At 37.8% G+C, this 24,477-nt stretch overlaps 1 protein-coding gene across 6 annotated transcripts in view; it reads left to right on the forward strand.

Moving 5' to 3' along the window:
- Positions 1 to 24,477, forward strand: part of EPB41L5 (erythrocyte membrane protein band 4.1 like 5) — a 169,226-nt gene that overhangs the window by 36,446 nt on the left and 108,303 nt on the right. For all 6 annotated transcript variants that reach the window (XM_059704702.1, XM_059704703.1, XM_059704699.1 and 3 more), the window contains 8 exons: positions 8,451 to 8,493; positions 10,711 to 10,789; positions 11,965 to 12,009; positions 12,184 to 12,236; positions 15,113 to 15,233; positions 15,366 to 15,453; positions 16,230 to 16,318; positions 19,611 to 19,680. In XM_059704702.1, the coding sequence (XP_059560685.1) occupies positions 8,451 to 8,493; positions 10,711 to 10,789; positions 11,965 to 12,009; positions 12,184 to 12,236; positions 15,113 to 15,233; positions 15,366 to 15,453; positions 16,230 to 16,318; positions 19,611 to 19,680 (588 nt within the window). The remainder of the gene's footprint in view (positions 1 to 8,450; positions 8,494 to 10,710; positions 10,790 to 11,964; positions 12,010 to 12,183; positions 12,237 to 15,112; positions 15,234 to 15,365; positions 15,454 to 16,229; positions 16,319 to 19,610; positions 19,681 to 24,477) is intronic.

A 24,477-nucleotide genomic window follows, 5' to 3' on the forward strand; every position in this document is an offset into this window, starting at 1 on the left:
ATTTAAGATACACACATCATTCTTGGAGTATTCCCTGGCTTTCTGGCCCGAGAAGATTTTCATCTTATATTTCCCTTCTCTAGCCCTGGAATTGGCCAGTTCTCTAAAGAATTTTTTGGCTAGATTTAGGGACTATATGTTTACATTTCTCAATCTCTCTTTCTGTGTCTGTGTGTGTGTGTGTATAGAGAGAGATATCATACACTATGACTTCACACCCATAACTCCGATTTTAGTCCAATATCACAGGCCTTACTTGCAGTGTTTTTGTGTTTTGTTTTGATTTTCTTCTATTTGCAGTTCTCTTCTACAGAAACCAGGCTTTGATTATAATCAGTATATTTACTTGACTACTCGATCTCTATGGAATTCATCTCTAGCCTCTCCCTGCATGATGCTGACCTTGCTCAGACCACCTAATTACTTCTGGACTGAATTATTTGGGAAGAGGAAGGGCTTATATGAAGCTTCTGATTTTTCCAATTGTTTTATAAATACAGACATTTTTTGCAGATAGTGTTGTAGATTTATCTTCTCTAGAGTTTAGAACAGGATTAGAGGATATACTGGTGGCAAATAAACACATGAAAAGATGTTAAACGTCAATGGACAAAAGGGAAATGCAAATTAAGACCTTGAGGAGCATCATCACTACACATCTATTAGAACATCTGAAATGAAAACTAGTGACAACTTAGTAGTGCTAGTGAGGATATGGAGAAACTGGATCTCATATTGGGTTTGGGAATGTGAAAATGGTACAACCAGTATGGGATATAGTCTAGCAGTTTCTTAAAAAACTAAACATACTCTTACCATATGACAGCATTTATATGCCTGGCCATTTATCCCAGTGAAATAAAGACTTATTTTCTCATAAAAACTGGTGCATGGTTGCTCATAGCAACTTTAGTTGTAATAACAAAACACTGGGAAAAAAACAAAAAACGTAAATAGGCTGGCACATGTATTCCATTGGATCCTACTCATCATTAGAAAAGAAAAGTCTGTTGATACACAACTTAGGTAGATCTCAAGGGCTTTATGTTGAGTGAAAACAGCCAATCTCAGAAGGTCACATACTGTATGATTCCATTTATATAACATTCTTAAAATGTCAAAATTATATATAGAGAGATCAAATTAATGGTTGCCAAGGTTTAAGGATATTGGAGATAGGAGGTGGGTATGACTATAAAGGAGTAGTCTGAGAGAACTCTTTGTGATAATGGAGTATTTCTTTATCTTGTTTGTGGTGTTATAGGAATCTAAATGAGTGATAAAATGATGTGGAACTATTTGCAGCAGGTCCTTGAATAATGTAATTTTGTTCAATGTCATTTTGTTCTAACATTGATGAGAAAACAACAACAATAATTGCTGGCCAGGGCCACTGTCTGTGTGGTTTGCATGTTCTCTCCATGTCTGCATGGGTTTTCTTTTGTTACCTCCCACAGCCCAAAAATGTGCAAGTTGGGTGAATTGGTGTGTTTACATTATCCTAGTCTGAGTGAGTGAGTGTGTGTGTGTGTGTGTGTGTGTGTGTGTGTGTGTGTGTGAGCACTTCTGTCCAGGTGGGGTCCCACCTTGAGCAGCCAGGACAGGCTTTGGCCACCTGTGACACTGAACTGGAATAAGCATGTTGGAAAGTAATTATTTTATGTGTTTTTATTTATCTTTCTTAAATGTATGTGTAGCTCACATTTATTTCACTGTTAAATATTAGAAGTGTTTTGGGTCTTTATTTAGAAGTTTAGTGTTGTTTTTATGACCAGAAATATGGTGTTTAAACTTAATTCTTATTTATATCAATTAGCCCATGGTAAAATTGGTTTTGTTATATGCCATTTTGCTTAAAGTTGCAGTTTCCAAGAACCTGTTGACAATAACAACGTTAAGTGGGGACTTACAGTATACAAATTGTACTAATGTCAGTTTCTTGATTTTAATACTGTACTATAGTTATGTAAGATGTAAGCATTGGGGAAAGGTGGAGAAAGAGTACACAGGACCTCTTGTTATTGCAACTTTCTGTGAATATTTCATAATAAAATTATTTTTAAAGAAATAAGAAAAATATAGTGTGGGCCAAGTAAAACATGGCTCTAGGCCAAGATTCAACCCTCTGACCTATATGTGTGTGACCTCTGTTTGAAGTTTTAAAATTTTCATATTTATAGATTAGAATTTTAACTGGTCCAATTAGGTTTTTAAAATAGAATGAGTTAGAATGTAGACACTTAGGCTTCAGTAAAGGAAAACATAGATAGTATTTCTCCTAATATTTGGAAAATATGGAAAAAGAACTCAACATGTCAGTAGTAGTTATATTTTGCCTTTTCCTCAAATTGACTTGATAACTTGTATTGGTTTGTTTTATGTGTATATTTTAAATTTCCCTTGTTTTCTATGTAAAACTCCTAAATAAAATGTCAGCAGCCTATTGAAAGTATAAATAATACATTATAATCCAGTGGGGTTTATTCTCAGAAATGCAAAGATGAAATTTATTATATATGGTAAGTATATCATGGGATTGTTTCTTGCCTTTGCTTATAAGGGGATTATACGTTCTTGTTCAGTTGATATCAGGTTTGGCTATGTGACTTGCTTTTGGCCATGGAACGTGAGGTGAGGTGAGGTGAGGTGATGTGATGTGTGCCAATTCTGAACAGGTTAACTAATTTATGCTGTTACTGCTTTTTTGTATACTTAAGTGAAACTACATTCAACAAGATTGAAACTAAAATCTTTAGAAAGTAAGATGTGTAACTTGATTAGTTGAAGTTTATGGCATTTAGTCTAAAGACAAAATTCAACACAAATAGAAACGGAGATGTTAGAGCTAGAATAGCTGAGAGCTAGAAAACAATTGTCCAGTGGAACAGTGGGTAAATGTTTTGTAAGTGCACACCTGGAGGCTACAGCAGTAGCAAATCCGGGACCATTGAGCTAAGGTAAGAGGCAATTCTTGTCACAATTTTAGGATTCAGCTATTTTAGGTACTGTACGCATAATGTGGTGAGCTGTAAGTTTGGCTTGCTGACCTCACACATCTGAGCTTAAGTAGATAGCATAATACTCTAGAATTCTGATCGTGTATTTTTCTTTTTTTGTGGCCTGTTAAGCCCTTTCTTACCCCATAACACCTTGAATAAACCTAATGGAATTTGGCCTGTATGGAATTGACATTTCTCTCTGTGTAGGTTTAGCCAACCTTTGGAAGGTGTGCCCATATTCAAGGGTGGTACTGGGTGCAGGGCCAACAGGCAGCACCTATGGAGAGTAGGCCTGGTGGTTGCTCAGGGTTCTGCTCTCTTTCTATACTAATTTTTAATTATTTTTTAAAAAAACCATAATAATTGTAGATTAATAGAGAAACAATAGAAGCATTCATACTTAAGACAGAAATGTGACAAAGATGCTCATTATTACCACTGTTGTGTAATTTCTTTTTTTTAAAAAAATATTTTATTGAGTTTTTACAGAGAGGAAGGGAGAGGGATAAAGAGGTAGAAACATTGATCAGCTGCCTCTTGCACACCCCCTACTGGGGATGTGACTGCAACCAAGGTACATGCCCTTGACCGGAATTGAACCTGGGACCCTTCAGTCCGCAGGCCGACGCTCTATCCACTGAGCCAAATCGGTTAGGGCTGTTGTGTAATTTCATAATAGTAGTAAGCAAATGTAGTTATTGATGTTATGAAGGTTAGAAAGGAGGCAAAATTATCACTGTTGGGAGGTGATTGCATTAGGTTGTACCTGAGAACTTAACACAAATAGGATTCAGTAAACTAGTGGGAAGTGAGAAATATATATAAATAAATATGACTATATTAAATATATATATGTATATATTGTAACACACACATTTGCTAAATGATGAGGGTCTGTAAAAAACGTATTTCCAAAGTAGATCATGTGCTCTATTCCTGAAGAGTGTCTTTATATCCTACCTAATTGCCTGCATTTCCACAAGAATCCTAAGAGAGTATACTAGTAATAAATTTAGAATGTTTTATATCACAAATTGTTAATGCCAAAAAGGTAATTACTCAGGAAGTATTTAGAATGGAATCTACACTAAATTGAATTGTGTTCAGTTAGATTACAGCAATGCAATATATTGGTCCTCTGTTTTCATAGCATAGATCTTTAAAAACATTTTATTAACTGTTTAATATGTTTAAGTATGCTTTAAATCAGTCCTTTAACTCAGAACATAAGCTTCTCCTACTCACAGGAGAAATATTTTTTGCAGAGGAAATTATTTTGAAAGATGACTAATGTTTCTCTGCTTTGTGGTCTTGGCTTTTTAAGCAAAATATGGTGCTTTTCTTTAGCAAAGTAATGTAGGCAGTTAGAAATCAGATAGTCATTTGAAGAGCTGTTTACAGATTATTTGGCAATAGTGCCTGGGATGAAGGTGTGTGTATGTTAGTGTTTTGGAAGCTCCCTAGGTGATTCTTAGTTTGGTTTAATTATGTCAGTTGTGTTTGTGATTATATGTTATTTATATTTTAAGACATACAAGTAAATAATTGTTCTTTCATGCCCAGCTTAATAGCATCAAAAGAAATCTGACTTTCCACATCCTTTGGCATAAAAGTTTATCAGCCAAACTTTAAAAGTAGGAAATTAGAAGGAAGTTTTTAAAGTACCATGAGGAAAGAGAACCATATTCATTTCACACCAAACATACAAAGCTATATATATATCTGCATGCTCTCACCTTTATCTTCTGATGTAATTTAAACTCAACTCCTAAAGAGCCTGAATCAAGGAAAACTACTCTCAGTGCCTGTCTCTGAGCTCTGCATTTTCCAGTCCCTGGGCTTGGAATGTGGAGGAGATGAAAGAAAACAGACTTGAGAATATACAAACATGAGCTCAGACCTTCCCCAGAACTTCACCCAGAACTCCCCCAGCTCCTAAATTTCACTTTAAAATGTGTTTGGTGCTTTATCTGAATTTTGGGTTGTCTCAGGGATGTGCCTGATATTAGAAAGCTATTCCATGCAGGTAGAAAAGAGACTAAAATGCCTACTTGGGGAAAAACTCTGATCCTTTATCTCACTGGGATGATTTTATGTTTACTGTGCTGCTTAGACTAGTAGGAAACAAACCAGAGATTTAAGGAGTATTTATGAGACTAGCCCTAAATTTCTTAAACTGGATGAAATTTAAGTTATAATTGTCTAAGTAAAGATTTTAGGTGGTTCTTGAAATAGTAAGTGGTCTGTCTTGTATTAATGTTTTTTATATTCCTCAAAGTTTATTTTGCCAAAGTTTATATTTAGCCTGTTGATTGTCAGTCTGCTGTTAATGTTCTTTACTCTTTATCAGCACAAACACACGGTTGTTTTTTCTTCTCTGTTTGAAGAAATTCTGGAAAGAATCAGAAACCAATAACACCTTGGGGGGGTATGTTTGTGAGTGTGATGATAGAAATTGGGTATATGGGGGCGGGGGGACGGCCTTGGCTTGTTGCAGATGTTGGAAGGACTGTTGACCATGTACCTTTTAATGTTACCAAAAAAATAAAACGATATGAATATATTAGTTACATAAAATATTTAAGTAAGGGGGTCGATGATTATTGTTTCAAGTAATATGTGCTCTTGGTAGAGTAAGTTGAAAATATAGGAAACAACAAAGAAAAAAGTACCACCAGTAATCTCAACCACCTACATAACAACTCTGTTACTGTTTTGTTATAGATTGTCTCAGTCCAAAAGAAAGCGCATGACTATATATACAAATTTGTACCTTTTGACAAAAATAATTTATAATATTTTATAGCCTGCTTTTAAAATTTAACAGTATATTGTAAGTAATTTTCTAGAATCTTAAGTATTTGCTTGCATTCATTTTAATTGTTGCCTGCTGTTTTATTATATTGCAAGACTTTATGTAGGCAGTTTAGTATTGTTGGATATATAAATTGTCTTAACTTTCTCTGATGTAATTCCTTGTAGGTAAATCAGAACACATTCATAATTATTTTTTAAAAGCTATTGTCATATTACCTCCTGGAACAGTTGTGCTAATTTGCACTCATGGTGTATGAGAGTCTCCCTAAAACTAAGGCTACAAGAGGCTGCCCAGGTGACTAACCATAAAATTGTTTGTTGCAGTATAATAGGTAAAACCTGAAGAAAGGGCAACTCCTAGGTCCATGGTTGTGGGGAGAAAAATCTGGGGCATGGAAACTAATTTTACTTCACACCTAGTATGTAGTTGACATCAGGCTGTAGTAAATATTTTGCATAGTTTAATCTGGGATTTTTGGATATTGAATATTGACCATGATGGATGGAATTTTTGATGTCCTAGATTGAAATCTTTTCTGCTAATATATTGAATTATGTTATGCCTACTGGCTGGCCTAGCATTTTATTAATAGAGGTCTATGTAAACTGAACATTTGTTAGATTGAAATATGTTTAAATGTGGAGTCCGACTGAATTTTTTAAAAAACGAGAGACAGCTAACTAAGTAGCCTACACACTTGGAATCCAGAGAAAATATTGCACAGTATTTAATTGCCTTTGAAAATGTTTACTGACCATCTTATTTCAACGTGCAGAGGTACTTTGCTGGCATTCTAGTAGTTCTGTGAATTTTACTTTTGGATCTTGGGAAAGAATGAGAACAGGCTAGGGCAAATAATTGGCAAGAAGAGCAAATTGTTACAAGTCTGTTTACAATGCAGCCTTGTGTACCCACTCTTTGTCTATCTGGATTTCTGAAACTGGATTCCTTCTCTCTGAACTAGTTAGCACAAGAGCACTCTTTTCCTTTAGGGTTCTTGGAATTGTAAGCATGCTGGAGAGAACACTATTATGTATATCTTAGTTGGATGCATGCCTCCTGTCATTGTTAGGACTTGGTGTTGTAAAAGGATTAATGCAAGAGAAGTAAGCTGGGAATGGTTTAGAGTGGAAGTCTTTGGAATTGGTTCTTAGGTCTGTTTATATTATGGACATTTTAGAGTGAAGAGGTTACAGGTATCAAAAGGCTGTTACTCATGAAACCAGAAATATGCTAGTTACGATATTAACATTTTTTTATTTGTTAAATAGAGGGGCAAAGACTGCTTCACTTAATAAATATGGCCTTGATTATGAGAAAAATCTAATTTTATTGTGCAGGCTCTTCTGAGTATTGTCTTTTTTTGTTTGTTTGTTTTAACCCTCACCCAAAGATATTTTTCCATTGATTTTTAGAGAGAATGGAAGGGAGGGAGGAGGGGGAGAGAGAGAAAAACACATCTATATGAGAGAGATACATTGATAGGCTACCTCCCTCATGTGCCCTGACCCAGGCCAAGCTCCAGCCTGCAACTGAGGTACATGCCCTTGACCGGTAATTGAACCCACAACCCTCCAATCTGTGGTCCAACACTCTAACCAGTGAGTAAAACTGGCTAGGTCTATCTATACTAATAATAGAGGAATATGCAAATTGTCCAGGATGCCGTCACAGTAATAGTAATGACCAGCAGGCTGCCTGGGGCGACAGGACTGGCAGGGAGGTTAGTGAGGGATGACCAAACGACTGAACAGTAGGCTGTGTGGGGCAACCAGGTGGCAGGAGGGTTAATGAAGGACGACCAAATGACTGAACAGCAGGCTACATGGGGCGACCAGGCCAGCAGGGGGGTTAGTGAGGGACGACCAAACAACTGAACAGGCTGTGTGGGGTGACCAGGCTGGCAAGGGGGGCAGTTGGGGGCAACCAGTCCAGCAGGGGAGGCAGTAAGGGGCAACCAGGCTGGCGGGGGGGGGGCAGTTAGGGGCAACTAGACTGGCAGAGGGTGGCAGTTGGGGGTGACCAGGCTGGCATGGGGGGCAGTTAGGGGCGATCAGGCAGGCAGGTCCGGATTGTGAGAGGGATGCCTGACTGCCAGCCTAAATCGGCAATCGGACATTCCCCGAGGGGTCCTGGATTGGAGAGGGTGCAGGCTGGGCTGAGGGGAACCCTCCCCCTGTACACAAATTTTGTGCACCGGGCCTCTAGTTTTGTATAATAGACATGGCATTATTATTGCACCTAATATGGGGTCATGATCTGTTAATAAATCTTATTTTTATTATAAGAATATGGAAACTGAAGATAACTTTTCTTCTGTCAAATTTTAATAGTTGCGAGTCTCTCTCTCTTTTTTTGAGAACTAAGGGCAAAATTTAGACTATCTTTGTTACTGAGAGTAAAGGTAATATTTTAAGAAGTCATATATTTGGTTTTAGGTCTTTTTTTGCTCATTTCTGTTGATAAGCTTACTATGGATTTTGTGTAGATAACCCTTCTGCTCATTTTCACTCTTTTTTCTCTTGTGAAATATTTCCTTGTGATTACAGTAAAAGCATGATGAAAATTGACGTTTAGTAATTAAAATGCTAAGTTCTGTCATCTGCTTAACAACTGCATTTTTTTGTTTTCAGCATTGGTTGGATGTTACAAAGAGTATCAAAAAGCAAGTTAAAAGTAAGTGTTGAAAAAATTGTGAAAAAAATAGAAATTGAATTATATATAATTATATATTAGTAAGTTATTTCTAATAGTAAGGACTTAACAATCGTTTCAGATTGATTTCTTAGCATTTCTACTTTCTAAAAATAATTTAAACCTGGAATACTGATTCTAAATTATATAGTATTGATGGTAATTAGATTGAAGTGCCTTACAGTTTGTTTCCAGGAGAAAGCCTTGCAGCTTGCAAATGAGATTAAGTTCCCGTGAGATGCTTAACCTTTATTTAGTAATTTCTTATGTTGGAATTTTCTTGTTTGGCATTTGTCCAGCTTTTTGTGAAAAATATTTTGAGGCTTTAAGGCTGTGACTTTAAAATATATATATATTTTTTTATTGATTGATTTCAGAGAGGAAGGGACAGGGAGACATAGAAACATCAATGATGAGAGAGAGTCATTGATTGGTGCCTCCTGCATGCTTCCTACTGGGGATCCAGCCTGCAATCTGGGCATGTGCCCTGACTGGGAATTGAACCGTGATCTCCTGGTTCATAGGTCAGTGCTCAACCACTGAGCCACACCAGTTAGGCAAAGCTGTAACTTTTTAAAAAATTAAGAACAGTGAAAAGAAGCGTTTCACATAAAATGCCAGTGTTATTCCTATCAGTAGTCAGGAAAATACCTTAGTATTCAATCCTTAGTATACCTTATCCTGTATAGTAACAGATTTCAGGGCATTGCAACTCTTGTCATTACTAAATAATGGAACCACTGAAAATATAGATGTTAACGAAGTAGGTGAAGTGAATTGGAAAGTGTATGGGAGGATTTGCCACGAACAATTAATAACATAAGTGTTCCTCTGTGCTTTTAAGAAATACAGCTCTGCAGATTGTCAGGGCTGTCAGATTGCACAGTCAGAACTTTTGTTGTTGTTAATTCTCACCTGAGGATACGTTTTCTGTTGATTTTTAGAGAGAGTGGACAAGGGGGAAGAGAAGGAGTGAGAGAAAAGAGAAAAAGGAGGAGGAGATGGAGGAGGAAGAGGGAGGGGGGAGGGAAAGAGGAAGGAAGGGATATAGAAAGAAAGAGAGAGAGAAAGGCGGGAAACATCAATGTGAGAGACACATTGATTGGTTGCCTCCTACACTTGCCCCAATTGGGCCCCAGGATCCAACCTGCAACCCAAGTACATGCCCTTGACTGGGAATTAAACCGGTTAAACCGGAGGAATACTGGTCAGGGCTCAGTCAGAACTTTTTTACTTGATATTAGAGGCCTGGTGCACGAATTCGTGCATGGGTGGGGTCCCTCGGCCTGGCCAGCGATCGGGCTGATCAGGATCCCTCCCCACAGGAGGTTGGCTGGCTGACCCACCTGATCAGGGCTAATAGGGGCCGGCCGGGGGTGGAGGCGGGGAGGCGCGGGAGGTTGGCTGGCCAACAGGAAGGACCGCAGGAAGTTGGCCATGGGAGGTTGGCTGTGGGAGTGCACTGACTACTACAGGACAGCTCCTGTGTTTAGCGTCTGCTCCCTGGTGGTCAGTGTGCATCATAGCGACTGGTCGACCCATCATTTGGTCAGTCAGTTGTAATGGTCGCTTAGGCTATTATATGTATACTAGATGCCAGGTGCACGAAATTCGTGCATGGGGGCAAAAGGGTCCCTCAGCCTGGCCGGCACCCTCTCCAATCTGAGACCCCTCGGGGGATGTCTGACTGCCAGTTTAGGCCTGATCCCTGCGGGGAGTTAGACATCCATCTCGTAATCCAGGACCGCTGGCTCCTAAGCACTCAACCTGCCTGCCAGCTGGATCGCCTTAACTGCTCTCCCCTGCCAGCCTGATCGCCCTTAACCGCCTCTGCCTTGGCAATGCCACCATGGCTTTTGTCCGGAAGGTTGTCCAGAAAAATTCCAGTCTAATTAGCATATTACCCTTTTATTAGTATAGATAGATATTGGCCCTGAACTGTTAGAATTAAATTAGAGCTATCTATTCTTAGGAAGACAGATTATTATAATAGTACTGTATGATGGTTGGTATAGTTCAAAAAAAGATAGCTCCTTTTGTATTGGGTTTAATCAAACCTACACTGTAAACTGAAATATATTAAAACCTGTTATCTTTTGTCCCCAGTTCAGTGGATTTTTGACAGATTTACTGACTGTAAATTCTTATTATTTAAATAGTTATAAAAATTAAAGCTTTTTTTCTTTTTTTTAATGGCAGTTGGTTCACCCTATTGTCTGCATTTTCGAGTTAAGTTTTATTCCTCGGAACCAAATAATCTTCGTGAAGAGCTAACCCGGTAAGACATAGTTGAACATGGGTAAAGTTTAGTCAGGCTAGCTAAAATATTGGAAGATTGTCTATAATTCTTTCCAGTTTATAGATAGCTAATGAAATGTATTCCTTGCCTTTGTAACAGACTTCAGACAATAGACTGTCATTTGGGATAGTGCTTTTTAAGTGTAGGATTATTTTCCTTTTTTTTTTTTAATCAGTTTTCAAAATAAAGAGTTAGTTCCCTAATATCCTCCAAAGGTAACTAGTGAGTTCTTTTTTTAAGTGTCATTATCAACTCATGGATTTTAAATGGGGCTGATGTGTTTAAATACATTGCCATGTTTATTGATGTCCAAAATGATCTATCTTTGGCCACTGAGAGTTTATTCAAGTAGGCTCCTGATTTGCTTTACCTATTGAAATGCCATTGATTAATAAAAAATGTTAGATTTTAATTTGTTTTGAATAATTTTGAATAAACTTTAAGTAGGTTATATATACCTATTTTTACTTTTTCTTGCCCTCCTGGTATTTCTTAATAGATGATATTGCAAATCCATGACTCATTCTACTTACTATTTATTAAGTAAAATATTGAGTTGTTGAATCCCTTCAGGAGGACTTTGCTCTTGACTACTCCGCCAATGAGATTATAGCTAATATTCACAGTTATATGCATGCTAGTATCCTTTCACATATGGGATGGCTGCATTGTCAAAGTACAGTTAAATCAGTTCACAGAGCTCATTCTTAGTATTTTGCCTTAAATCTTTTCTTTCTGCTGTATGTATTCTGTGCCTGCTATGTTTTAAAATTGATTTCAGAGAGGAAGGGAGACGAGAGAGAGAGATAGAAACATCAATGATGAGAGAGAATCATAGATTGGCTACCTCCTGCACATTCTCCTTTCTCCCCACAACTGGGGATCGAGCCCACAACCCAGGCATGTGCTCTGACTGGGAATTGAACTGTGACCTTCTGGTTCACAGGTTGGCGCTCAACCACTGAGCCTCACCGGCTAGGCTGTTTTTTGCTGTCATCTTACAGACATGCTACCATCCTCCTGATGCTTATTGTCCCTTTTTTCTTTTATAGACTTTATTTTGGGCAAAGTTGTATAATTAAGAATGTTTCTTTCCAAATTAGAAGGGTAAAATTGTTCACTTCAGTTAAATTTGTGCCTTTTGTTATTCTTAGGTATTTATTTGTTCTTCAATTAAGACAAGATATTCTCAGTGGAAAGTGAGTATTAGTTGCTTAAGGTAAACCATATTTTCTTTGAGTAGTTTAAAAATGTTTTTGAAAAATAATTTTATAGCTAATTATGAAAAAGAAGTGGCCAGCATAAAGTATATATTTCCATTTGTCTTTAACTGAAGGTTGTGAAATTGTTTAACCAATTGTGTTTGGTCTCAGATTGGAGTGTCCATTTGATACAGCAGTTCAGTTGGCAGCTTATAATCTGCAAGGTAAGCAGTTCTCATGTTGATTATTGGGAGTAAAGCATAACTATTTTCAGTGTATGGTTAGGTAAAGAATTTCAGGAGATTCAAAATGATATGGGAGAAGCAGCACTGGTTTTGTGTAAATTTGTATCAATATCCAACTCTGACTTTACTTACACAAGTTTTAGAACATTGCCTTCTTTCTCGTGCCTTTCATTTAGTTTGTGCTTTTTCTGTCTATAAGTTTTCAAATTATTATTACAGTCTACTTGATAATTCCATAAATGTTATATTTGGCCATCAACTATTTTTTTCTTTAAAAAGAATACAGTTATATATTAGAAAGTTGCCACAGCTGTATGGATTGCTTTTAGTAGTATTCTTAAAAACAAATACATGAAAGAAATACTTAGCTTGTATTTAAAAGTTCCTGATGGTTATTTTAAGGATAAAAAAGTATTTTTTTCAGTAAATGAGAGTAATGAAAAACTCAAATCTTGTACCTTGTTACATTAATCATATAGTGTTAAATTTAGGAATTTTCTTCTAAAAAATTGAAATTCTTATAAAACATTAATTTCAGTACTTGTTCACAAAATGGAAAAAAAATATTCTGATTATAATTTTATGCTTTGGGGGAGGGGGCTGATTCTATATTTATCTCCAATCCCTCTAAGATCAGTAGCACTTATTTGCCATTATAAAGATAATAATACTAAAATGTTAATGTTTTCATGATAAACCTAATATTTTGCTCATTTTGTGCTTCCAATATTTAAGAAAGCATATTTTCCTATTGATAGAAGGATTGTGAATGGACGAAATTTCTGTACTTCAAAAATATGCCTCTAGGATAATTGTTACCTATCCATCTCCATCTACTATCATAGCCTGTCTACAAATTAAAACTTTTTTCATCTGCAGAATATTAATGATACTAGTTTGGAAATGCTATGCTTCTAGCATTGTAACAATCAGAAGTATATAACTGCATGCATCTTTCTTGAAAGCATGTATTTTACATTTTATTGATTCCTATATGAAGTTGTTAATTCTAAAATTTTTTGATCTATTGAAGAGCTGTCATTTTCAATATCTGTTATACCATACTATAGGCCCAGTGCATGAAAATTCGTGCACTTGGGGGGGGGGGGGGGCGGTCCCTCAGCCCAGCCTGTGCTCTCTCGCAGTCTGGGACCTCTCGGGGGATGTCTGGGACCTCTCGGGGGATGTCTGCCTGCTCCCCGGGGGGGATCGGGCCTAAGCTGGCAGTCAGACATCCCTCTGGCAGCCCGGGAGCCCTCAGTGGGACATCCTTAGCACTGCCAAGGAGGTAAGAGAGGCTCCTGCCACTGATGCTGCACTCGCAGCAGTCAGCCCTGCTTATTGCTGAGCGGAGCTCCCCCTGTGGGAGCACACTGACCACCAGGTGGCAGCTCCTGCGTTGAGCGTCTGCCCCTTGGTGGTCAGTGCGTGTCATAGCAACCGTTCGTTCCCAGTGGTCCGTTAGGGTCAATTTGCATATTACCCTTTTATTATAGGATATTCCATCAGCTGGTGTGTCTTTGTCATATTGTGTAATTTTCATGACAAGCAAAGTATATGCTTCTTGAAAATATGGTTTTTATACATTTTTGTGTATTTAATAAAACACTATTCAGAGTAGTGTTTACTAATTACTTAATGTTTGATTGGTACATGTGACTAATACATTATTTCTTAATTCTTCTTATATTTCTTTCCTAAATAAAAATTTTTCTTGATCTTTTCATCCATGGCACCATTAGTTTGGATTTCTTCAAATTTTATGTTTTGTCCTATGCATCTCTCTTTGTCCCCTGCCTAATAGTTTATCAAATCCTATTAATTCTTAAGGTTCTTAAAAATAAATTTGCTGAAGTATTACTTCCATCTTCATAAAATGAGCTTCTTGTTTCATTTATGATTATATTTTATTAGGGTAGTTGTTATTAGCTTTTTCTCATACTCTCAAGTTCACTTTTCTGAACCATTTTAGTAAACATTCTAAACAACATTATATAGCAGATTTGATTTAGAGCTCCTTAAAGTCACTGTAGTCCAGACAAAAGAGCAATTTCTTCAGCAATAAAAGGCTGTGATAAAATCTTCAAGGAAGTTAAGTGACAATATATTTATAGTATGTGTTTAGAGTGGGTGCTCAATAAATAATGTTATCATTTGTATGATTATCTCAATGTAGTTCTCATGTATTTTTTCTCTCCACAGCTAGATTTTTTAAAATAAAAATGGAAATATTTTCATTTTTAATGAGTAAAATATTATTTTAAAGGAAAACATTTTTAAGTATAGAAAACTAGAATGTTTTCCCTTTTCCCCCAAACCCACAGTTCAGAGCTCAGCACAGATGAGTACATATATGCTTGTGCATTGTTCAGTTCTTTTCCTACTGCCTGCCTTCCCCAAATACTTTTTAGCAATTTTTCTTTGTTATGTCTTTGGGATTAATAATTTATGTCACATTCTTTGCATATTAGGTTCTTAACAGATGCCAGCTAAGTGTTAAGGATTGCTAAATATTCTTATTTATTCATTATAAGGTCAAATGTATTTCTCTGTGGAAGTCTAGACAGAGGTTCTCAAAGGTTAAGCATTATAATAAGGTTTGAATAAATTGAAGACATTTAATCAGAAATACACCACCAAACAGAAATACGTGATTTGTGTGTATAGACAGATAAATCACAAGTGTAAGCTACATTTATTTTTGGGAGTGGTTTGGGTGTTATGAACTCCTGGTTGTTTAAGAAAGAATCTTTCTAATCCTAGCAGTATTTTTTAATAAAATTGGTTTTAAAGAAAGATTCATCAGGAAATAAACTTGTTAACAAAATATAACTTTGTAAAACTTATGTTTGTAGCTGAACTTGGTGACTGTGATCTTGCTGAGCATAGTCCTGAACTTGTAACTGAGTTCAGGTTCATGCCCATTCAGACTGAAGAGATGGAGTTGGCTATTTTTGAGAAATGGAAGGAATACAGGTACTTGATATTTGACCACACTTTCTTTAACATCACCATGATAGTGATCTTATATTTTCTTCTATTTCTGTACTTGGTATAGACTTAATTTTACATTTTTATTATTTAAAAAAATGTTATTTTTTATTTCAGAGGTCAGACACCAGCACAAGCTGAAACCAATTATCTGAATAAAGCCAAATGGCTAGAAATGTATGGGGTTGATATGCATGTGGTCAAGGTAAGCATTATATTGTGATACTTTCATTAAAAAATTTATTCCTTCAAGATACAAGATACAATTTTTTTCATGTGAGAGAGGCTATGGAGTTTGTATGGGCTAGTACTAGGTACTTGAGGTAGATGGTTATAAAGGCTGAGATTAAATACTGAATGTTAAGAATCTCACATAAAGGATAATATAAGAAAGAAGAGAAACAACCAAAATTTCCCAAAAGTATGTCTGTTCTTTTAAGCTGTTACTTATTAAAGATTTAAAACCACTTTTTAGTCTTTCACTTCACATTGATATAGTCTCATATCATGTAAGCTAAGAAGGCTCTATAAAAATTAAAGTAATTTAGGAAGCAAAGTTGAAAATCTGTAACTTGAGAGGACTTTGTTAAACTATAGGATAGCTGGTATAGTGATTTAAGTTATTTTTAGTTTGAGTAGCTAAATTTTCCCAGAAAGGCAGTTTTATTTTTCAAAATTTGTGATTTAAGTGGTGAATAGAATGTGAGAAGAATCTGGAAAGAGCTTTTGTTGTAGTGGGAGTGTAACTATTTTCAGTGAAGACATACCTTAAACTGTAGTGTTTCAATGAACTAAATGTACACGTTAATTCTCTTGAGAATGTTGTTTTGGAAACTTTAACTGTTGAAAATACCTTGCATATTAATATTACCTGTGAATAATTAATATAATTCAACGTGAAAATAAAATTAAGCAATTGTATGAAAATGTGAAGCCTATTTTATGCAAATAAGTTAACACATTTCCCGTTTCTTAAATTAGGCTCGAGACGGGAATGACTATAGTTTGGGACTAACCCCCACAGGAGTTCTTGTTTTTGAAGGAGAGACCAAAATTGGCTTATTTTTTTGGTAAGTAGAGTCAGTGTCAAAGATATTTATTGTTGTTTTGTATTTTAATATGAAGGTAATACACAAAATAGAATTTGGAAAACAAATAGTTCTGAAAAGTTTATAAATTAATTGAAACTGTCTCCTGTCATAATCCTACCTCTTTAGTTTCACAACCCGGGGGCAATTTTAAAAACTCTTCTAGCTGCATTTTCCATTAGCTTCAAGGTATGTCAAAGTACATGTTCTAATGCAGTGGTTCTCAACCTTCCTAATGCCGCGACCCTTTAATACAGTTAGTTCCTCATGTTGTGGTGACCCCCAACCATAAAATTATTTTCGTTGCTACTTCACAACTGTAATTTTGCTACTGTTATGAATCTTAATGTAAATATCTGATATTCAGGATGTATTTTCATTGTTAAAAATTGAAAATAATTAAAGCATAGTGATTAATCACAAAAACAATATGTCATTATATACGTGTTTTTCGATGGTCTTAGGCGATCCCTGTGAAAGGGTCGTTCGACCCCCAAAGGGGTCGGTGACCCACAGGTTGAGAACCGCTGTTCTAATGTAAGTATTATGTATTTCTAGGTATGTTAAATGTTCACATGTAGTTATGTTCTACTAGGGCCGGCCTGCAGGTGATTTTGAGAGTACATTTATTAAAGCTGGGGGGAGTGGAACAAGGAAGGGCTTAGGATAGAAGAAGCAACAGGAGAGCTGAGGTGGGGCTGCTCTGGCTCACTGGAAAGTCAGAGAGAAAGAGTCTTTGGAGACAGGTGCAGGGGGTTAGCCTGGGAAGAGCTGCTGTTGCCCATTTCCCCTGGCTGCAAGTCTCTGGGGAATCTTACTGTTTAACAGTGGTTCTCAACCTTGGCTGCACATTAGAATCACCTTGAATCTTTTTAAAAATCCTAATTTCAGGGCCTCAGGTGATTCTAATGTGCAGCCAAGGTTGAGAACCACTGGTTTAGAAGATACATGCCTGGGGGGGAAGCAGAGGGGGAAGGGAAAGCTTGGGTATGCTCTGGGATGGGGAGCACAAGTTGGGTCCTTTGTTTGGAGGATTTTCAAAGGCTGGGAGTTTAGGGGAGGTCTTAGGGGAGACTTCCACAGATTATACATCACCTTTTCCAGGTGTGCCCTTCAGGGTCGTGGTCTCCGCTGGTTGGACACCACCAGGGCAGGGGGCCATTAGTCATTGCAGCTGGTCCTGGCATAGCCCATCTGGGTTTGCTGCTTTCCTGGGCCTGGAGCTGAAATACAACTGAGGCCTAGCTGTTGTCTGTAGGGAGGTGACGTGTATCTGTTTGTAAATTGCTCATCCAGTTTGTTCAGCTGTGTGCTCAGTTTCCCTATTCTACTTGCCAAAGACTTTTCCTAGCTTCTTACTGTCCTGCCTCAGTGTCACTATTTTTGCTATTTCTTATTCCATAGGCCAGTGGTTGGCAAACTGCAGCCCCTTGAGTGTGGCTCTTCCACAAAATACCACATGCGGGTCTGCACGTACAGTGTGATTGAAACTTCGTGGACACACTCAAGGGGCCAAAGAGCCGCTGTGGCTCGCAAGCCGCAGTTTGCCGACCACTGCCATAGGCAGTCTTTTTACTCACTACTCCTTATTGGGTGAGAGGAAGATATTAATACTTTTATGTTTCCTTTTAAGCTATGCTCTTCCTGTGTCCCAACTTCTATTATCCAAACTTAAATTATATTTGTGTATAAGTTGGATTTCATAATCATAATTAAGTTCTCCAGGTTTTGTCTAAAGCTGAAAATCAAAAAATAGCGTTTACATTATTGGGTCTGTGTCAGAAGTGTCACAGCTTTGAGCAGTGTACTGGTGGTGTAAACGTGGGCTAACATGGCCCTGTGTATTGGCTCTTATGTTGTTTACTTCACAGCATGTGAGGACCGTTAGCTCGAAGCCCTCAGCACCAAACTCAACTTCTTACACGTCCATTTGCTTTATGTATATCCTAATAACATATTTTTTCATTGTTTTTTAGAGAGAGTGGAAGGGAGGTGAGAGAGAGAGATGCGCGCGTGCGCACACGCACACACACACACACACACACACACACACACATTAATTGGTTGCCTCCTGCACACAACCTGACCAGGGCTTGGAATGGAACCTGCAACCCAGTACATGCCCTTGACTGGAATTGAACCTGCCGCAGACCCTTCGGTGCATGGGTCGATGTTCTAACCAGTGAGAACACTGGTCAGGGTTAAGTATATTTTCAGCCATTTAGAGTCTGTCTTCTTTGCATATCCCACTAAAAACTACTAGCTATAGATAAGGTAAATCTTGTAGCTATAAAAGACTCCAAACCACTACTGCCTTTCAGAGCTCTCTGACCCAGACACTCCCCCCTTGCTGCTGAATGCCATTGCCTAGGTACAGTTAGTACAGTTCTTGCAAACAAGCTGTGTTTTACAATTATATTTTACATAGGTGATATTTAAAAATTAGTGAGAGTTGCATTGTTTTGACATTACAGTTCATAGAAGTACAGAGTTCAAATGTGGTAGGCTGTTTAGGATTTTAGTTCAAGTGGGAGATAGAGTTGGAAAGTGGATCATAAAATGAGGTTTAAAAAATTATTTTAAAAAATGTATTTCCTCAAACCAAAATTGCTATAGACAATAATCAATAATATGTTTTCCTTTATGCCTTTTAAAAAGCTTTTTAGTCTTTATCCAGTTCCTGGAGAATTTCTTACACCATAGTTGGGGCCTTTGAAATACTTATATGGATTTTTTCATTTTTTTTCTGAACATTTTTTTAATCTTCACCTGAAGATGTTTTATTTTAAAGAGAGAGGAAGGGAGAGAGAGAGAGAGAGAGAGAGAGAGAGAGAGAGAGAGAGAGAGAGAGAGAGAGAGAGAGAGAAACATCAATCAGTTCCCTCCTCTATGGCCCCCAATTGGGGATCAGACCCACAACCTAGTGTATGTGCCTTGATTGGGAATTGAACCCGAAACTTTTTGGTGGATGGGACAGTGTTCCAACCAATGAGCCATCCAGCCAGCACTCTTTAGCATTTTTAATGCCTGATAAATGTGCAGGATCAGTTTTGCTGGAAGTGTTGCTTTTGAAATTTTTTTTTCTATTGTCTTAGCTATATTTTAGATTGGAGGCCTTTTTGATGGCCAGTGCAGGTAATGTTTATTTTATTTTACCCTTACCAATTTTCAGTTCAGAAGTTAGATCATTAATGTGCTTGAAGTAACAACAACATTTTAAAAAAAATTTAGAGGACATTTTTTAAATCTGGCTACTATTCTCATATTGTTACAGGCCCAAGATAACTAGATTGGATTTTAAGAAGACTAAATTAACCCTGGTGGTGGTAGAAGATGATGATCAGGTGGGAATTGTATTGCATTACTTATGTAACAATGACTATGTATGTAGTAACTTAAATCTCTAAAAGGGGAAATGTTTCTTGTTGTTTTATAGACCCAAAGAACTCAGTATCTACACTAATAAAAGAGAAAAATGGTAATTGGCATACGACGATACCCTTTTCATTGGCTAATCAGGGCTATATGCAAATTAACTGCCAACTATGATTGGCAGTTAACTGCCAACAAGATGGCGGTTAATTTGCATATGTAGGCACAATGCAGGGAGGTGAAAGGGAAAGCAGGAAGAAGCCCCCTGCCACTGACAGTGATTGGAAACCCAGGGGGGAGCTAAGAGCTGGGGGCAGGTGCCTTTTCCGCCCTGGCCAGTGATAGCAGGAAGTAGGGGTGGAGCCAGCGATGGGAGCTGTGCACGGTTGAAGCTGGCATTCCCAGGAGCTAGGGGTCCCTTTCCTGGGCCTAAAGCGAAGCCCATGATCGTGGGGCCGCTGCAGCTGCGGGTCCCCGCTGCCCGGGCCGGACGCCTAGGCCAGAGGCGTCAGGCCTGGGCAAGGGGCCGATCCTGCGATTGGAGGGTGATGGGGGTCAACGCCTAAGGGCTCCCAGTATGTGAGAGGGGGCAGGCTGGGCTGAGGGACACTCCCCCCCCCCCCCCAGTGCACGAATTTCGTGCACCGGGCCCCTAGTAATTAATAATTTAGTTGAATAATTTCTCGCTTAAGGTCACACCATTCTAAAAATATGGTTGTTCTGCGTTTAAGATTAAAGACAATATAAAAGACTATTCTTGTTTCTTCATTGATACTATGTGTATACAAATTACTATGTGTGAGAGGAAGGGAGAGGAAGAGAAAGAGCGAAAGATCAATGATAAAAGAGAATCATTGATCAATTGCCTCTGGCATGCCCCACACTGTGGATCGAGCCTGCAATCCAGGCATGAACCCCAACCGGAAATGGAACCATGACCTCCTGGTTCATAGGTCTATGCTCAGCCACTGAGCCACGCCAGGCTACCTAATAATATTTTAAAGTAAAACCTTCTAAACTAACAATTACCTTCCTTCTCCCCCCCACCCCCGCTGCCAGTTAAATCTAGTTCCTAATTGATATACACAACAACATGGGTGCAACTCAAACTCAAATGCATTATGCAGATTCACAAGATCATGACTATGTGAGTTTATTTTATATGGCAATCTGGGAAAGGAAATCTATAGGAATGGAGCATAGATCACTGATTATTTGGGACTAGGTGGAGTAAGAAGGCTTAACTACAAAGGAACAGCACAGGGAATTTTGGGGACTGAGAGAACTATTCTCTATCTGGATTTTGGTGGTAGTTGCTATACTTGATGCCAGAGATTTTCAACCTTTTCATTTCATGACACACAAACTACTAAAATTCTGTGGCACACCAAAAAAATGTATTTTTCACTTATCTGACAAAAAATAGTTATAATTTTGATTCATTTGCACTGGGCAACTATTGTATTGGCTACTGTCATTTTTTTAATTTGATAATCGAAGGGAAAAGTGCCCCTGACTAAATAGATCTGGTATTGCATGTTTTAAAAATTCTTGTGGCACACCAGTTGAAAATTGCTGCTCTATGCATTTGTCAAAGCTTACAGGATTGTGAATAAATATAATTTTAATGTATACAAAGAAATAAATTTTAAAATACATACATATAGATAGATATAGATGAAAACAAATTGGGCAAAATGTTAAAGAGATTTGCATACACAATGAAGTGTGAGAAGGGCTACTTAGAAGAACCTAAAATAAGAAGATTCTGAAAATTAGATGTAACAGTGCTAAGTTTTGAATGTTTTATTACTGAGGTACATACAAAGGATTGTCCTATCACACAGCCTGGAAGAAAATAATAGAGACAGTAATTGATTATTTAAAAAAGAAATCTCTTGATGACACAGAGGATGATCATTATATTATCAACATATGAGCGGAAAATGATTCAGAAAAGGCAGATATTGCATTTAAAAGTAATGTTTTGCCAGTATTGTCCTTTTTATGAAAGCTCATGTATGAGTAAATGATAATTTAATCTAAAGGTAGTCCCTTCAAGAAGAAGAAAATATAATCCTATTTGATAAGAATATAGTCATAATTTAATTGATGACACTTGTTATTGGGCTATAAAATAATTCTGTATCTTACAATTGATGGCTTTTTAGATTTGATCTAATACATAATACAGTATTGGCTTTTTAGATATCTTTTTAAAAGTATTTTATACATATATTCAAGTAAATGTGTATATCAGTTCTTTTTCAAACAAGTTTGCATGCTTATATACTATTGTTGCCCTTTTTCAACTATATATTATAACTGGGAATCTTTTCCATATCCTATATAATAAAAACCTAATATGCTAAGCGTCTGGTCATCTGTTCAACCAATCAAAGTGTAATATGCTAATGATATGCTAAGGCCACTCAACCACTCACTATGATGTGCACTGACCCCCAGGGGCAGACAGTCAGCTGGTTGACCAGTCGCTATAATGTGCACTGACCAACCAACAGGGGGCAGACAGTTGACCGGTCGACCAGTTACTGTGACGTGCACTTCTAGGGGGAAGATACTCCGACTAGTAGGAGAGCTTGCTGCTGGGGTCTGGCCAATCGGGACTGAGCAAGATGGGCCGGACATGCCCTGGAGTCCTCCTACAGTCCCTCCCCGGCTGGTCAACCTCCTGCATCCCTCCCCAGCCCCAATCGTCCACCAGTGGGGTCCCTCAGCCTGGTCTGTGCCCTTCGGCAATCCAGGACCCCTTGGGGGATGTCGGAGAGCCGGTTTCGGCCCGATCCCACAGGCCAGGCGTCTAGTCAATACATAAAGTGCTTTGAAAGAAAAAAACCACATGGTCATATCAATTGATGCAGAGAAAGCATCTGACAAAATTCAACACCCATTTTTGATAAAAACTCTCAGTAAGGTGGGAGTAGAAGGATCATACCTCAACATAATAAAAGCCATATATGACAGGCCCACAGCCAGCATCATACTCAACAGACAAAAACTAACACCATTTCCCCTAAGAACAGGAACAAGACAGGGATGCCCCCTCTCACCACTCCTGTTCAACATAGTACTGGAAGTGTTAGCCATTGCAATTAGGCAAGAAGAAGAAATAAAAGGCATCCAAATTGGAAAAGAGGAAGTAAAACTGTCCTTATTTGCAGACGACATGATATTATACATACAAAACCCTAGAGACTCCATCAAAAAGCTACTAGACTTAATACATGAATTTGGCAATGTAGCAGATTACAAAATTAACCCCAAGAAATCTGAGGCATTTCTATACACCAATAGTGAACTTTCAGAAAGAGCGATTATAAAAACAATCCCGTTTACCATCGCACCAAAAAAATTAAGCTACCTAGGAATAAACTTAACTAAAGAGGTAAAAGACCTCTACTCAGAAAACTACAGGACGTTGAAAAAAGATATAGAGGAAGACATAAACAGATGGAAGAACATACCGTGTTCATGGATTGGTAGAATCAACATCATTAAAATGTCCATACTACCCAAAGCAATCTATAAATTCAACGCACTTCCCATTAAAATACCAACAGCATACTTCAGAGATCTAGAACGAACTCTCCAAAAATTCATCTGGAATAAAAAAAGACCCCGAATAGCTGCAGCAATCCTGAAAAAGAACAAAGTAGGTGGGATCTCAATACCAGATATCAAGATGTATTACAAAGCCACTGTTCTCAAAACTGCCTGGTACCAGCACAAGAATAGGCATATAGATCAATGGAATAGAATAGAGAGCCCAGAAATCGGCCCGAACCAATATGCTCAATTAATATTTGACAAAGGAGGCAAGAACATACAATGGAGCCAAGATAGTCTCTTCAATAAATGGTGTTGGGAAAATTGGACAGATATATGCAAGAAAATGAAACTAGACCACCAACTTACACCATACACAAAAATAAACTCAAAATGGATAAAGGACTTAAATGTACGACAGGAAACCATAAAAATTCTAGAAGAATCCAAAGGCAACAAAATCTCAGACATATGCCGAAGCAATTTCTTCACTGATACAACTCCTAGGGCACTTGAAACGAAAGAGAAAATGAACAAATGGGACTACATCAAAATAAAAAGCTTCTGCACAGCAAAAGAAACCATCAACAAAACAACGAGAAAACCCACTGTGTGGGAAAACATATTTGCCAATGACTTATCTGATAAGGGCCTAATCTCCAAAATTTATAGGGAACTCATACAACTTAACAAAAGGAAGATAAACAATCCAATCAAAAAATGGGCAAAGGACCTAAATAGACACCTTTCAAAAGAGGACATTCAGAAAGCCAAGAGACATATGAAAACATGCTCAAAGTCACTAATCATCCGAGAGATGCAAATCAAAACAACAATGAGGTACCATCTCACACCTGTCAGACTGGCTATCATCAACAAATCAACAAACGACAAGTGCTGGAGAGGATGTGGAGAAAAAGGAACACTTGTGCACTGCTGGTGGGAATGCAGACTGGTGCAGCCACTATGGAAGACAGTATGGAGTTTCCTCAAAAAACTGAAAATGGAACTCCCATTTGACCCTGTGATCCCACTTCTAGGAATATATCCCAAGAAACCAGAAACACCAATCAGAAAGGATATATGCACCTCTATGTTCATAGCAGCACAATTCACCATAGCTAAGATCTGGAAACAGCCTAAGTGCCCATCAGTAGATGAATGGATTAGAAAACTGTGGTACATCTACATGATGGAATACT

The sequence above is a fragment of the Myotis daubentonii genome, chromosome 7, assembly GCF_963259705.1.
Source record: "Myotis daubentonii chromosome 7, mMyoDau2.1, whole genome shotgun sequence".
Classification (NCBI taxonomy): Eukaryota; Metazoa; Chordata; class Mammalia; order Chiroptera; family Vespertilionidae; genus Myotis; species Myotis daubentonii.